Source organism: Mastacembelus armatus, chromosome 6 (assembly GCF_900324485.2).
Source record: "Mastacembelus armatus chromosome 6, fMasArm1.2, whole genome shotgun sequence".
Classification (NCBI taxonomy): Eukaryota; Metazoa; Chordata; class Actinopteri; order Synbranchiformes; family Mastacembelidae; genus Mastacembelus; species Mastacembelus armatus.
Window position 1 is genome coordinate 9,697,175 of NC_046638.1, and position 15,791 is coordinate 9,712,965.

At 38.7% G+C, this 15,791-nt stretch overlaps 3 protein-coding genes across 3 annotated transcripts; 2 read left to right on the plus strand and 1 right to left on the minus strand.

Annotated features, from left to right (window-relative positions):
• Nucleotides 1-197: 197 nt before the first annotated feature.
• ints14 (integrator complex subunit 14) lies at nucleotides 198-4,959 on the plus strand. The gene is made up of 12 exons (XM_026311383.1): nucleotides 198-259; nucleotides 568-860; nucleotides 939-1,046; nucleotides 1,744-1,899; nucleotides 2,120-2,238; nucleotides 2,350-2,492; nucleotides 2,579-2,671; nucleotides 3,077-3,221; nucleotides 3,361-3,494; nucleotides 3,767-3,885; nucleotides 4,156-4,221; nucleotides 4,311-4,959. Exons 2-12 carry the CDS (start codon nucleotides 639-641, stop codon nucleotides 4,542-4,544), a joined length of 1,539 nt encoding a protein of 512 aa, XP_026167168.1. The 5' UTR covers nucleotides 198-259; nucleotides 568-638; the 3' UTR covers nucleotides 4,545-4,959.
• Nucleotides 4,823-8,533, minus strand: hacd3 (3-hydroxyacyl-CoA dehydratase 3). The gene is made up of 11 exons (XM_026311384.1): nucleotides 8,324-8,533; nucleotides 7,614-7,656; nucleotides 7,456-7,529; nucleotides 7,190-7,354; nucleotides 6,979-7,021; nucleotides 6,650-6,760; nucleotides 6,413-6,540; nucleotides 6,188-6,300; nucleotides 5,787-5,893; nucleotides 5,574-5,705; nucleotides 4,823-5,474 (listed from the first exon to the last, which is right to left on the minus strand). Exons 1-11 carry the CDS (start codon nucleotides 8,399-8,401, stop codon nucleotides 5,398-5,400), a joined length of 1,071 nt encoding a protein of 356 aa, XP_026167169.1. The 5' UTR covers nucleotides 8,402-8,533; the 3' UTR covers nucleotides 4,823-5,397.
• Nucleotides 8,534-8,589: 56 nt separating this feature from the next.
• On the plus strand, nucleotides 8,590-15,478 carry ppcdc (phosphopantothenoylcysteine decarboxylase). Its single transcript, XM_026311385.1, has 5 exons — nucleotides 8,590-8,838; nucleotides 10,419-10,514; nucleotides 10,847-10,975; nucleotides 11,110-11,278; nucleotides 13,209-15,478. Exons 1-5 carry the CDS (start codon nucleotides 8,701-8,703, stop codon nucleotides 13,286-13,288), a joined length of 612 nt encoding a protein of 203 aa, XP_026167170.1. The 5' UTR covers nucleotides 8,590-8,700; the 3' UTR covers nucleotides 13,289-15,478.
• The last annotated feature ends 313 nt before the right edge of the window (nucleotides 15,479-15,791 follow it).

Sequence of the window (15,791 nt, forward strand, 5' to 3'; positions counted from 1 at the left end):
TGGGCTACTCTAAATCACAATTTCAGCAGGAACTACAAACTTCTAACTGCAGTCCAGAATCTTAAATGTGCATAGGCCAATGGGATTTTTGTTGAAATTATGGTGCACGTGATAAGTTTTTAGGCTTTGTGTTTTAGCACAGAAATATCACATTTCCAATATTCATATTCATATTATTGGGTAGGAACTAAGAGAGTATATTGCTTCCACCCGGACGAAGATATTGGTGCACACCACAACACAAACACAACACTGAATGGCACGTATATGCACATTTATTAATATTTTTTTTATACCTTATTGGGTTTTTCGCTTTGCAGTTTAATTCATCGGTAGTTATTTCCTCACATCTGTTAAATACCAACCTAAAGGTTTTTTTCTCCATTTTGTCTAAGGTGCAGAAAACTAGCGCATTTTAGCCGAACAGCTAACGTTAGCAAGCATTAGTGTGGTGACATTGTTCCTTCCCTTGTTTTATCTACGCTAACCCTAATGTTAATATTAACCATGATGGATATGAATCATATAGTTTTGTGCTGCTGTCTCACAAACACTCTCTTCCTTCAGCGGGGGCATATTGGAGGGTAACGTTACTTTCGGTCCAGTGTGTTGTTGGGAATCTACACAGACACCGAGCCATGCCAACTGTGGTCTTAATGGACGTGTCTCTGTCCATGACCCGCCCAGTGTCAGTGGATGGCAGCGAGGAGTTTCAAAGGAAGAACCTGGCTGTCCACGGGCTCAACATGTTGTTTGAACACATGGCCTCAAACTACCGCCTGGAGTTCACAGCGCTGATGGCCTTCTCTTCCCTCTGGGAGCTCTTGGTGCCTTTCACCAGAGATTACAATGCGTTACAGGTAGAGTGTTTGATAAAGAGTCAGATTCAGAGAAGTCCGAGAGGAGTTTGATGTTATTTAATGTCTTTTTCTGTGCAGGAGGCTCTGAGCAACCTGGAAGATTATGACAAGACTTGTGTTGAATCAGCTCTTCATGGAGTTAGTAATCTTGTACAGCAGGAGTGGGGCAGTTCCTGTCCCTGTCAGGTATTTTGACAATACAATATCCTCATACGTCTGAAATGCATCTATCCATTCGTTTTTACCCGGGGCCAGGTCATGGGGTCAGCAGTCTAAGCAAAAACACCTCACTGGCTGTTTTGTGGGGGATGCTGTGGCGTTCCCAGACCAGCTGAGAGATGCCCGTCCTGGGTCTTCCCTGAGGCGTCCTCCCAGTGGGACATACCCAGGGAGGCACCTAGGAGGCATCCGAGACAGATGCCCGAACCACCTCAACTCGCTCCTTTCAATGTTAAGGACTAGCGACTCTACCCTGAGATCCTCCCGAATGACTGAGATCCTCACCCTATCTCTAAGGGAGCTCCCAGCCAGCCTGTGGAGGAAACTCATTTCAGCTGCTTTTATCCGAGAGCTGATTCTTTCTGTCCAAAGCTTGTGACCATAGGTGAGGGTAGGAACGTAGAGTGACCAGTAAATTGAGAGCTTTGCCTTACAGCTCAGCTCCTTCTTCACCACTATAAACTGATACAGTGATGGTACTGTAGATGAGCTACTTAAACTCTTCCACTTGAGCCAGGAGCTCTCCCCCAACCCAATCTCTGAAATGATTCTTCATTATTAAAGCTAGTGTGTGGTCACATGACCTTTCCACTGTATTTTCAGGTATCTGTGTTTATTGTTACATTAAGTTTGTGTTTATGTATGTCCCTCCGATGTCCTATAGCTGGTGCTGGTTACCGATGGATCTCTCGGTATCGGAAAGGGCTCTCTCCGTCACTCCCTCCAAACACTGAAACTGCGTGGTGATGACAAGAAGTTTCCACTCCCTTTTCCTTTCCCTTGCAAGCTCTTCATCATGTGTGTTGCCAATACAGAGGAGGTATCAATTCCCCCTTTTTTCTTAGCTGTTTAACAATTAATTTCTGTTTGTTTGCATCCTGATCTGGACTCTAGCTACAGCAAAACTCTATAAATGCAACCAGAACCAAGTGCAGTCAGTTTTCTCTAAGCCTAGAAAGCATCTATTTATCCATGTAAACCTTAAACAATGTTGTATTAGATTTGGTAGGTGTAACAACCCCATATCTTGTGTTATACAGTTACAGATGACTGATACTATGGACAACTTGGAAGAGCTACTACATCTCAGTGGTGGGGATGGACAGATTTTCACAATGGAGGGGCCGCTATGCATGAAGAGTGCACAGGCCATGTTTGGGTATGAACCCATTACTGATGAAATAAACTGGATTTTTTAAAATCTTTTATTGTGTTTTATGTATTTACTAAGGCACATTTTTTACTGTTGTACATCTTTGAATGTTTCCAGGAGGCTGATTGATCATGCATACACTCCTTTCCATGCTGTCCTACACTGTGGGAACCTGTCTTCAGACGTTCAGGTGTTCCCACGACCTGAACCTGTTGTGATGGATGAAGAAGTGGAGCCCATGCCCCGTACAGTCAGCACTGGTACACAGCTGCCTTTAACTTTCAGCATTTAGAATTTAAGCCATTCTTTCTCATAACAAATCTTCATTCTATTTTACATGTTTCAGATTTGGAAATTATCGGCTTCATTGAAATTGCTGATATTTCCAGTCCTCCTGTTATTTCCAGACACTTGGTATTGCCTATTGCTGTAAACAAAGGTTAGTGTCTCAAAGTTTATTGTATCATTTTAAACAGACAAGCAGCACATCAGTCTAAGGCTCATAGAAAATACATTTCAAACTGATTTTGTGCTGTATTGTACATCTCTACACTCAAAAAGGTGTTCCCCATTTCAGAATAACGTTGTTCACTATGATGTTCATTTAATGTCTTTTTATATCAGCAGATTGTGCTTCAGAAAAGGGTAGAAAATTTAAACATAGTACACCAAAGGAAATCAGAGTAAATCTGACTTGTTTATAGTGCAAATACTTAAAAAATGTTTTTACCTAGATCTGTCATATTCAGATTAAGCAAATCATTTAAGTACAAGAAACAAATTAGAGCTTTTTATTCCACATCAGGTGTTATTATCAACATCTTTTATTTGTACATTATTTCAGAGGTGGATGAAGTTGGTGCAGGAGCCACAGATGATCTTGAAGAGGAACCCTCAGCCAGTCAGATGGCAGGAAAAAGTCCAAATTTTTGTGTACTTTTACACGGCAGTCTGAAGGTTGAAGGGATGGTGGCATTGGTCCAGCTGGGGTGAGATATAATGAACGGTTTATATTTTACATATTGGAGTTCTGTTATATTCAGAATTTGCATTTAAATATCAAAATGTTTACATTTTAAAATGAGTTTTATAAACAAATGGCCTAAATCTAGTTTGCATGTTTGGCAGGCCAGAGTGGTACGGCATGCTGTATTCTCAAGCAGACAGTAAGAAGAAATCAAACTTAATGATGTCTCTGTTTGAGCCTGGTCCAGAGCCTCTACCCTGGCTGGGCAAGATCTCACATTTGGGACCAATCTCAGGTAATGTCTCAGACCTGAGTCAGATATGCAAAGAGCAGGTTTTCTGCTGCTGTATTAACAACAAATGTCTAAAAGCAATATTGTGCAACAAAGGACACTTTAACCCATGTACAGGTAAATGCTTTTTGTCCTTTAGACCAAAGGCCCCTTTGCATGTGTAAATTATCAAGAAGTTAATCATTTACACAGTTGTATTACAAAGTTGGACTTCTTTACTGTGATATTGTGGAATCACTTCTCTTTGCTGTTTCATGGATTTTCTGATATTTCAGAAGCTGTTGAAAATCCCTATGGAGAGGATGACAGTAAAAGTCCTTTTCCTGTGCAGCCACAGGTCAAAAGGAGCTATGCTCAGAATGTCACAGTCTGGATAAAGGCCAGTGGACTACAGGTACTATAAAATCACTTCATCAAAACAGTATTTTCAGACACAAAGCCAGTGTTTGCTAAAGTTTGCATTTGTCAGGACAAGTCCAGAAAATCTAAAGAAGGGTTTGGAATGAATTAAAGAACATAAGAACTAGGGTTTTAGCCCTGGACAATCCTTGTTACCTCCTGAGCCACAAATGCCTTTGTCTGATTATCTGGAAGAGGTTCTTGAATGATTATTGCTCAGTTTAGGACTTTGCCATGTTGAATAGTGTTGGTTCTCATTTCACAGACGGATGTGCAGAAGATTCTGAGAAATGCAAGGAAGCTACCAGATAAAACTCAAACCTTCTATAAGGTTAGTTCCAAAGAAACTACTCCACCTTGAAAACACAACCACTAAAAGAGTTTTCTTGTATAATCTAAATTGTGAATTTAATATGTCAGGAGCTGAACCGTCTGCGGAAGGCTGCCTTGGCTTTCGGTTTCTGGGAGCTCCTGAAGGGAGTGGCTGATCTGCTGGAGAGAGAATGCACTTTGCTGCCAGACTCAGCTCATCCAGATGCTGCTTTCCAGCTTTCCCATGCTGCACAGCAATTAAAACTGGCCAGCACCGGTGATTCCCAGTATGCTGCGTTTGATCACAACATTGTCCCCATGCACACTGACTTCTCAAGCTGAGCTACGTCTGAACAATGAACTCAAGTAGCGTTGGCATGTGTGGACCGATGTGGAGACAGCACATGGTGTGTGCTGAATGTTGTTAAAAGAAACCTGTATGTGAAAATGAGGCAGATAACGTGCACTCCTGTGTAACAGTGCTGAAGGCATTTATGTACGTCACTTTATAGAATCTTTTTTTCACAAATTGACTACGTTTAACTTTCACATTTATAGGAAACCTGGGAAATGACTGCTCATGTTCACATTCAAAATCCAGATAACTGTTCAAACAAAAATGCTTTGTAAAAGTTTATTGTTGGTCATAAGGGACACAAAATGCCCTCTATATTTAAGCAATCACCAGTTTAACTTTCCCTGAGGTTTGTGGGATAGTTCAGAAGTCTGGAATCATAAAAGCAGTATTTGTTGAGAATGCTGAGTTTTTCATTTATACATTATTTACCGTTTATCATATGACAACAATAGGATTTCAGTATTTGTTGCAATGTATTCAGCAAAAATTACTATTGCATAAAAAACTTGATTAAAGGTTAAAAGGAAAAAAAAAGCATAGCATCATATAGAATATCAAAATTTAAAACTAGGGTTAACCACAGGTCTTTGCCATTTTACAAAAGAGAAATGAATCACCACTGAGTAAAACTATCGGTGGAGTCTTGCAATATTGCATCATCTACAGTATATTACCACTGACCACAAAAGGAAAACCTTTTAGTGAAAGCAAACAAATGAATAACTTCTCCATAGCATTAGTGGTTTGACTGGAGCATGGTTTCTAAGGGCAATTTAAAAATAATTCAGAAAGAAGCAGGCAGCAAAGGTGTTTGAGGACCATTGGTGGGGATGAATCTCAATTTGCTTTCCTCTTTTTGGTACGGAAACGTCTCTTCCTCTGCTTGTAAAGATGCCGAACATTGATAAAAAGTCCTGGAGGGAGATGCAAGAGGTTGAGCTCAGAAATGTTGACATTAGGTCATAATATTTGTACAGACATCTATATGATTAATGTTTTATCTGGGTACTTACCCAAAAACATGAGAACAAGATAGATGTGCAGGATGTAAGAGAAGCTGATAGAGGTGCCAATGTTTTTTGGCAGAGGAATACTGAAGAGTTTGGTCTCATCAAAGATGTGAATGGACTGTATGACAGCAACAGCTAGACAAGGGTGAGAGATATCAGTTTTAGCATGCATGTACAGAATGATGTTTACATTTAGAGAAATGTAAAGAAGCTCACCTTCAGCTAAAACACCTAATGGATACAGTGGTATCCACATTGTGTAGCGTAGCCATGTGAGGGTTTTCCACTCTGTATTGAAACAGCCCAGCATGTAATATGGATACCTAAAATCAGAGGTTAGTCTAATCATTAGTTTAAAGCAGGAAACTCCAGTTGTATTACTTGCACAAAGCTACATCAATACCTATTAACTGCTTTAACCTTAGTTTTGTGTGTCAAGTTGAATCTAGAGTTGATGTGATGCTACACTAAAGTGATTTACATAGTATGCTTTTATTGATGCTGTGATGCTGAGATTTTGATTTTATACAGACTGGGCTGAGATTGATTTAAAAATAATCAGCTGTCTTTACTTTAATTGTTCCCCATGGACAGTATAGAAGCAGATGCATACTTGCCTAACAATCTCAATGGCACTCCACAGATAGAAAACAAAAAACACAACTGGCTGTCGATGCATTTCCTCCAAACTGCCAAAGACGACGAAAATAATAAAATTCCTTCCAGACACCTAATAGCAGAACAAAACCAACAAACACATAACAAATGCATACATTAGCAGTTACTGGCACTCCATCTGTGACCCAGTGAAACTGAAACCCTGACAAAGAACCATCTCATACCTGTATAAGAGTTGGAAAAACACCTGTTTTGACAAAACCAAAAGCAGCATTGAGAACCTCTACTGCTGCCAGGAGCTGGCAAAAGAACATCACGTCCGATATGGTGTGAAATGTGTCGTAGAGAGAATCTGAAATCAGGGTAGCGTTATACATAATAGGTCGTACTATGTTTTATGAAGTAATTTATTAATGAAGAAAAAACAAATTGTAAGCTACAGAAGTGTTTTAATTTCTCACCTTTGCCAAAGATAAAGAGACGCACAGTCATGTTGACAAAAATCCATGAAAAACCAAGAAACTGTACCAGATTATATACAAATAAATATCCGGTTTTCAGGCTGACAAACCCTAAAATGTTTAAAATAAATAAAAAACATTAGGTAGAACAGTTGAACACAGAAATGACAAAACTATACTGCCACGAATAAAGAATCCTCTTCAACAAATCTGGACCAAAATTGTTAACATACGCATAACTTAAAAATGCACTAGTTTGCATTTGGGACAAACCAGTATGTACTGATAGTTTCAAAATCAGCACCTAAAAAAAACATGTTTGTACTCACCTTCCTCTTTATGCCTTGAAGCCTTCAACCTTCTTCTCTCCTCCTTTACAAAGCAAAATAAACATATTTGTACAATGTAAAATCTTAGATCTGTTATTTGGATAATTTTGGCATGTTTTCAATCTTTTGCCTATGCTATGTGAAACAGTGGTCAAATGCACAGTTGTGTGAGAAATTGTCCACTGATGTAAAAACACAACTTTGAGCTCACCTTTTCCCGGATCTCTGTCTCAGCGTCTGACTCATCCAGCCAGCGGTCAAAGTCGGGTGCTAGGAAGGCAGGTTTCCGCTCCTGTACGATCAATCTGTCCCACCATCCACGCTGCTCTTTATGTACTGTGATATTCACTTGCCGCTGTGTGGACTTGTAGCTCACCTGGAGACACATGTTCATCTCATGAGCAAAGTCAGCAAAACTAGACATAAGTTAGAAAAACAGTAGAAATATATATGACACATGTCAAAATGCATGTGTACCTCTGGCTTTACAGGTAAGAAAAACTCCAAGCTGAACTCGTATTCATTTTGTCCTTTTGCACCATGGCCCTGGGCTGCACACAAAATACCAGAAGAATTGTCACAAATCACGATCTTAAAATATTTTCATGTGAACAGGAATATGAGGTAAGTGTTACCTCTAAACCGAAGAATGTTTTCTTGTACACAGACAGCAATATTCTGTAAAAAGAAACAAGGAGAAGCAGATGATACGTTCATTTCCTCTTACAGACTGAGAATTCAAGCATCATATTACTTCCTGTATGCATATAAAGATGACAATGAAACATTCAAGACTATTAAACTGCACCTAAAAAGCAATTACACTAAGATGACATTACAATTTAAGATCTAACACGAATTTTATTTTATATATATGTCTATATATAGATAGATAGATAGATAGATAGATAGATAGATAATATAGCTATATATAAGACATCAAAGTGTGTTGTGTCGACCCTGCAGCCTGGAGATGTGACATTTTTGGCTGAAACAACACTTGTGTCTCACCCTTGCTAACACCATCAGTGTCGTTTGAGTTGACTATACTCCACCCCTGCTTCAGTTAGTATTTTTATGGTTACTAACCCATGTGACAAAGCAGAAAGCATGTAGGCACCAATTAACTAATCACATTAAAATATCTCTTATCATCCAATATACTAATTGTACACCTGCCTTCCGGGGTGGCATTTACAGAAACCTGCAGCCTACTTTTGCATTGTTTAAGCTTGGCCCTCCTTGCCTTTGTCAGTGCGGCGCTAAAGCAATTTCCGGATAAAAAGTGGACAGTTTGTGTTACCCTTGAGGTTCTAGTCCTCGACGCTTTGGCTAGTTACCTCACCTGAGCGTCTGTCAGCTCCACTCGCAGGTAAATCTCTTCATGACGCTGGGCCCAGTAAACAAGAGGTGTGAGCGTCATGTTGCGTTTATGCACAGCTGTGTTTCAAACAAACAAGGAGCTAGAACGTAAATGAATGAAGTCTCGAGTCATGCTAGCTGACCGACCTGGAAGTCTTCAGCACATACCCAGAATATTCTGCGGACGCGCACGCTCTCGCAAATCTGTCGGTGTAGCGACGTGCGCGTACAAGAGACAGGCGTTGGTGGTGCTCTTCTCTGATTGGCTGGTGTTAAATATTTACGGAAGTAGTGAAACAGTACTCGTTACAGTAGTACGGGAGCTTGTCGAAATCTTTCTGGTTAAACGTTAATATACAGATGGAGAACCACGCATCCTGTGTGAAAAACGATTTGCAGAAATCCCGTGCTGCATTTTGTGTTCTCGTTGGCGTCACTGGAAGCGTTGCAGCCTTAAAACTACCTCTTTTGGTGTCACAGCTTCGTCAGCTCCCCGGGGTGAGCAGCTTAACTATTTGTTTTTATTCATCATAGCCTGCACTTACTTACCACCTCTTCTTTTTGGAACTATTGCCTATGCGACAAATATAAACAGTTTTGTTTCTCCAACTGAGATAGTCTGCATAAGCCAACCTTAACCACAAGATGGGGTAGATGTTGCAGTTTACGCAAAATGGCCTTAGAAGGCCATGTGTTTGGATGAAATACAGGAGAGAGAAGTTTTGCCACATGGGGCTGTCCCATCCTTTTATGGAGTTTCAGTCAGCACCATCCGACCTGTAGAAAAGTACTGTTATAGCTGTCAAAAGGACAACATGTCATTGTGTCTTCAGTGAAGATTTTTAATAAAAGCTTACATTAAAAACATATTTTGGACCTCTTTCTTTCAGTTATCATTATTCTACCACATATCCTGGTCTGTTATATTTGAATAATTCATAATTTTTTTAAAGGAAAGATTAAAGAGTATATTAATGACCAATTATAGGCATTATCATCATGCGTGATGGAAAAACCAGCAGCAATAATAATTATGATTATATCAATTTAATTATGGTTTTGCAATTTTGTGAGTTTTTTTTTTTTTCCCTTTGGCTGTTGTGCCAGACAATAAATAAATATGAAATTGCATTTAATGTAGAAGTAAAATGTCATTAAAAAATTTGCAGACATCTAAAAAAACCACAGCAACAATGGCAGAGCAGTAGTTATAATCTTATTATAGTTATTTTATTCACGAACATATTTCTATTTTACTTTTAAATATAGTTGAGCCTTTCATTTAGCATAGCTCACAAAGTACAGTGAGATTAAACAAACTACTTAGCAGGCCACAATGAGCAAATACTACATATTCATGATACCCTAAGTAGGCTGTCAGTGAGAGATGAAAAGAGAAGTGAAAATGATAATAAGGAAGGTAAAGTATGACACAACAATATCTGTGTTCTATTTGTGTAGTAACGCAAATACAAATTATAAAAACACATTGCTAAGACGATTACATTTTTAATTGTATTTGGAATTGGTAATGAGCTACAGTGAAAACCTTGCCTGCTCCACAGCTACATTTGAATTAACATGACACTCCAAACAAGTAAATCAGTGTAGTAGCCTTTATACTGCTGGTATGTTGTGATGAGCAGTCTAGTAAACTGTTCACCGTGGTTTTTAACATCTCTAGCTGCTATTCACATTAAAGTTGATGTTTGTGTGATGGGAAAAGGGGAGATGTTTTCCTTGGCAACAACCAGCTTCAGAGATATTTATTTCTGTAAACATTCTCACTATTTGCTTGGAAAATCAAGGTTAAGAGAGCAAGAGCTGGGGAGTCAAGAAATGCAAACTTTGGTAATGAGCCATCTGAGGATAATAATGATTTCCAGTGCAAATAGTGCACATCTACTACTACTGTGAGGTATGCTAACGTCTATTCTCCATAAAATAGTCTAATGATAAAAAATTGTTACTTGCAATTTGTTGTCTGTCTCCTCAGCTTATCACCTCCAGTGTTATAGCAAGACTAAAATATGCTTTTAACATCCCTGTGAATGTCACTGTCTTATTTTATGTTATAGGTGGATGTGAGAGTGGTCACCACAGAGCATGCCAAGCACTTCTACAATCCTGAAGACGTTTCAGTAAAAATCTACAGTGACAAGGATGAGTGGGAGGTAATAATGAATATGTCAGATGTCACAATTAACAGACATGACAGTGTAGAGCAAAGGTTTTTCACACTGATATGTTGACTGTGGAAATATATATGTAATTTGTATTTTAATATTAGTGTATTTGAGTGTCTCTTTATGCTCTTGAAATGAACATACAAAAGAATGTCGCAATTCCTTGACAGTTTTGAAGTTGCTGAGCTCATGATAATTTGAAACATAAAAACATTGTCAAGGGCCAGAAAAGATTGAGAAATCCTGCTCTGAAAGTGTCACACATTCTAGAAGGGAAGTGCTCCATTGGCTGTGTGTCTTAAGGCATTTCTTTGTTCTAGCTGTGGATCCAGAGATCTGACCCCGTGCTACATATTGAGCTAAGGCGCTGGGCAGACCTACTTGTCATTGCCCCCCTAGATGCCAATACTCTTGGAAAGATTGCTAGTGGCATTTGTGACAATCTTCTCGTGAGAACCTTCAATTATTACATTTGATCATTATAATTAATTATTGTTATTAAAAGGTTGTTATGGCAAGTAATTATTTACTACATTATTTCTCTCAAACTGTTTTCAAGCTGACCGGTATTTGTTATTGGCAGACGTGCGTGGTAAGAGCTTGGGATACCAGTCGACCCCTCCTTTTCTGCCCTGCAATGAATACAGCTATGTGGCAGCATCCCATTACAGCACAACAGGTATCCAAGCTGAAAGAGTTTGGATATTTAGAAATCCCCTGCATCTCTAAGAAGCTAGTATGTGGAGATGAAGGTGGGTAAATACCAGAAAAAAATAAATATTGAATATGTACCCATATTTATCTTTCACAATATAAAATCTTAGAATGCAGGGTCCTATAATAAAACTAATTGTGACCGTATCATATTGGAGAACGTTCCAAAATAGTGGGAAAAATTGACATGACCAATTTTAGCATTATGCATTTCTATTATGTATAGAAAGGGTCTCAAGGGACACTGTCCTGCTTGTTTTCCAACTATCCCTGCCCTAGCCACTGCTGATTACCTAGATCAGGTGCATGCAATCAATCAGAAACTGGAGGATACCATCTCAGATGAGGGTGGACTGGAGGAAGGAAAAAGGGCAGGGATAGTTGGAATACAAGCAGGGTAGTGGCCCTTTAAGATGGTAATTGGCCACTCCTGATATAGATTCTAACTGTCACCAGTTTAAAGGCAAGTGAATTGGCAGATCTAAAGGTTTTATAGCAGCAAGATACACTGCACCCAGATAAATTGCCATTGTTACACAAAAAATCCTGCTCTATCAGTGGAGTGAAGCACATATGTACTCGAATAAGTGTAAAAGTGTGTGACAGTGCACCATGAGTTTTCTGTGTGATTACAGATTGAGTATCCTTTGACCATATCCAACATCACTGATGGGTGTGGTCAAAGGTGTTACCAATTTTAACCATCCAGCCATAGAAGACAGTGAAATTTAGCTTTGCAGTCAAATACATACAATATGTAATATTTAGAGGGCTCTATTAGCAGAAATTGAATGTAGTATTCATAAATATTCTGTCATTATGGCATAATCACCGGAAAATACCAGCTGCTGCAGTTTCTTAATCTTAGAATGAACATTTTATATGTACATAGGGAGCGGTTCTCCTCTAATGGAGGCAGACATGTGCCACTATGTTTCTACAGTAGTCCAGAAGGGAGAAACCAAACAATGACTCTAGACAGGAAATTCAAGACACTAGCTCAAGCTGTTCTGTCATGACACCTCATGGCCCCACACCTCACAGCAGATGGTCAAACGTTTGTGTTCTGCACTCTCACCACTAGATGCTTAAATCTTTAGCATTTTACACATTTCCCCTTTAATTTGATCTAATATATGGGGAAATGCAATGTAAGAGGAAATGTTACTACTTTATTTGGCAACATTTTAAAGTGTGCCACCTACAGGTGTATGTACAGTATCACAAGACACATACTACCCTTTTTTTCAATAAGCCAGAGTCTGTATACTTTCACGTGCTACTTGGCACGCAGGGTGTTTAAGCCTTAATCATGGGTATGCAAACCACCCATTGTTGTAGTCTTTGGCAGGCCCAAAGGCTCACTAGTGAGCTCCCCTCCCAGACCTGTAAACACAAGGTGGCACTCATTTCACTATTCTTGATGAAATCCGGATGATGTCACTTTATAAGGGGTTCTTTCTTTGACCATATATTTTATATATTAAGACACATTTTTTATGTGCCTTAATGTGTCTTGGTTTTGAAAACCACCTGTGTGATTATGACCCTGTATAAAATATTGTTTTATACGCTATCCGATGATTCCAGTCTTTCACTGAACTGATTATTTTTTAGAGACCTTAGCAAATGATGTCAGTTACTTTTTCACTGGCAAAATTACTGTAAATGTTGAAAAAAAAGTTTTTTATGTTTATACTTTTTTGTTTCCAACACATAAATCTTAAAAGAGATAGAATAATGATCCATCGATAAAAGTCTTAAAATTTTTATAAATATTTACACCATTTTCTAATCTCAGAGCCTAACAAAGTCTGTTATTTTGTACAGATGTAAAACATAATATGTTTATTAAACTGTGTTTGCACTTGCTAGCTGACTAGACTTGCTAAACCATCTTTATCATTACTTCCAGGCCACCTTTTCACCTTGCAGAATGTTTGTGTAACCAAAACTTCTTTGTTACAGGTAAAGGCGCGATGGCAGAGGTATCGACTATTGTCAGTGCCATCAAACAGTATGTACAGAAACCAGATGAGTCATCTTAGAAAACATGAATGTATATGATGCAGTCAGTTGGCACCAAAGAGCAACAGAAAATAAACATGATGACTTCATAATGAATTTGTGTCCAACCCCTGAAGGCCCTCCACACCTATGGTAAACTCATATGGTTGGTTTCACCTATTGTATCAGACAGGTCTTTTAAGACAGGTCTGGGTGTGTACATAAATTCTCATCTCTGCACAGAACAACAGAACCTTTGCACAGAACGGTATTAATCTCTGGTTATTAAATTAGGGCTTGGATGAGCTCATGCATTTCCTAGCATGGCTCACTTCAAGTACAGCCTCTGGAACCCAGAGTCTGGTTGTTTCTAGAAGCTATTGGAGTTTGATGCTAGTTTTTCATTCACCACCCGTTTGGAATGTCGTCATGCTATCCAATAGCCCGTTTGGTCACAGACATGACTGATGGCTTGATGAAAAGAAAATCCCCATCTGCTGGCATTTTCATTTAAACCTCTTTCTGCAGTGACACATTAAACCCCAAATTACACAGTAATTTATGACAGAGCATTTTATTGGTGATGTCATTGAACTATGTGGATAAGTTGAAAACTTGTGGTCTAAATGTCTGCCAGGGACCCTGAATTGTGTTTCCTGGGCTGACATAAAGCGCTGCTGTGCCTTTAACGACAGAAATAGACTGTATCAAAGGTAAAATGTGAAAGAAACACGGTTTCAGCTACATTTGTAAATTTTTTCTTTTTTCTTTCTTAATAGCAAAATGCCTTGCAAAATGAAGGTCAGCAACTGTGGTTTTGTGTTTCATGAGGTTAGGTTTCATCAGCGATAACTGGCATACATTGGGGAATTTCTCATTTCTTGTTGTGTGTAGACAAAAATAAAACGTTCACTGCACTGTAAGCACCATATAGTATGTGTACAACAACAAACCAACCATCATGCAATAAAAAATCATTAAATACATGTGCTTTTCATCAATTTTAATGTTAATGTTAACATCATTTTACTGGTGTAAGTCAGTAAAGGTGCCATGGTGCCTATGGGGTTAATTATTTGAGACAAAGCAGCAGAAATTCTTTTCCCACTAGGCAGTTTGACAGACTGGCCCTACTGCATAAAACTGTCAGCTAAGGTATGGACGTGTCAGACTCAGTCACCATTGGGTAATAGTAACTGTTCTGTTTGGTTGCAGACAAGATTGGTATTTATAGAAAGAGATCAAGAAGTATTTTATGTGTTTTAAAAAGTGTTTTTAACTTTTTTTTTTTTACTATGGCTTAAAGGTCAAACGTGATAAAACCCATGGTTCACATTAGCATTAGACATGTTTATCTTTGTGAAAGGCCTGCATCTCCTAACAAAGTGAAAATGACCAGCCTGGATTGTGTTAGGACAAGACAGACAAGCAAATCTACGAAACCAGACAGTGGTTTGTTTATGTTGTATGAGTGAGAAGAAGCAGACAGTAACAGTAACATGTCTTACTTGTAACAAACTGAAAAAGAACTGAACTTTGGGGGTGGCAGTCTTGGTATGTCTTCTCTGCAGCAGGCTGTTATTATATTGAACAAGTAGTACAGCTTCATAAGAGCACAAAACAGTTAAGAGTAACAAGCTGGCTACAAAAAATTCAGACTTACTATTTACATCAGCATTGTGTGTGTGTAAAACTGACTATTAAAATTCTTATTTCTTAGTCAGACACTTTTTTTATTGTTTTAGAGCGTTCTTGAAAAAACATGGAAGCAGACCTGATCATACACGCTGGTGAATCATCCATTTTATTACATTGTCATCAAACTGTAAACTTGACTCAGTACAAAAGCACTGATATTGCTTTTCCCCATGAGAGTGAATATTTCCTTTTTAACCAACATGCACATGTCCGCTTATGTTATGTTCTATTCTTTACCCTCCAGATGTATTTTATCTTGGTCTATCTCTGTTCCCACCAAATTCAAGGGAGGCAGGGAAAATTTGGTTTGCAAATAACCCACGGCATTGTTACTGTTGAGCTGTTGAGGTTGCAGCACATGGAGCTGTGTGAATGGCTCCTCCAACGAAAGCATCTCTCCCTGAGCCATAACATGTCTTGTTGCTATTGGCTGCTGCATGATTCTGTTAATTAGGCCAGAGACACATTACATCAGCCACACCAGTAAGGAGCGACACTGAGCCCTTGACAGTGCGGGGGAGTGTGCAGCTTCCATGTTCGCCTACTGGGAATAAACACCATGTTCTCAAAACTATGGACAACTCACCTAAAATTGCAGACTGTCTGAACTCAGAGGCTGTGTGAAATAAACAAATGTTAACCTTTTAAGACCAAAAACTACTGAATGATGAATTTGAGACATTTTTTGTATGTTTTCTCAGCAGTTCATTTGCTATCACAAGCCTAAATATAGGCTGGAACTAGAATTTTTTTTTTTTTTTGTGGAGTTACAACTTAAGTCTGCTATGATAAACTGTTAGATCATTTGCTCTAGATGTGGGTGAATAATTATCTAGCAAAAATGAT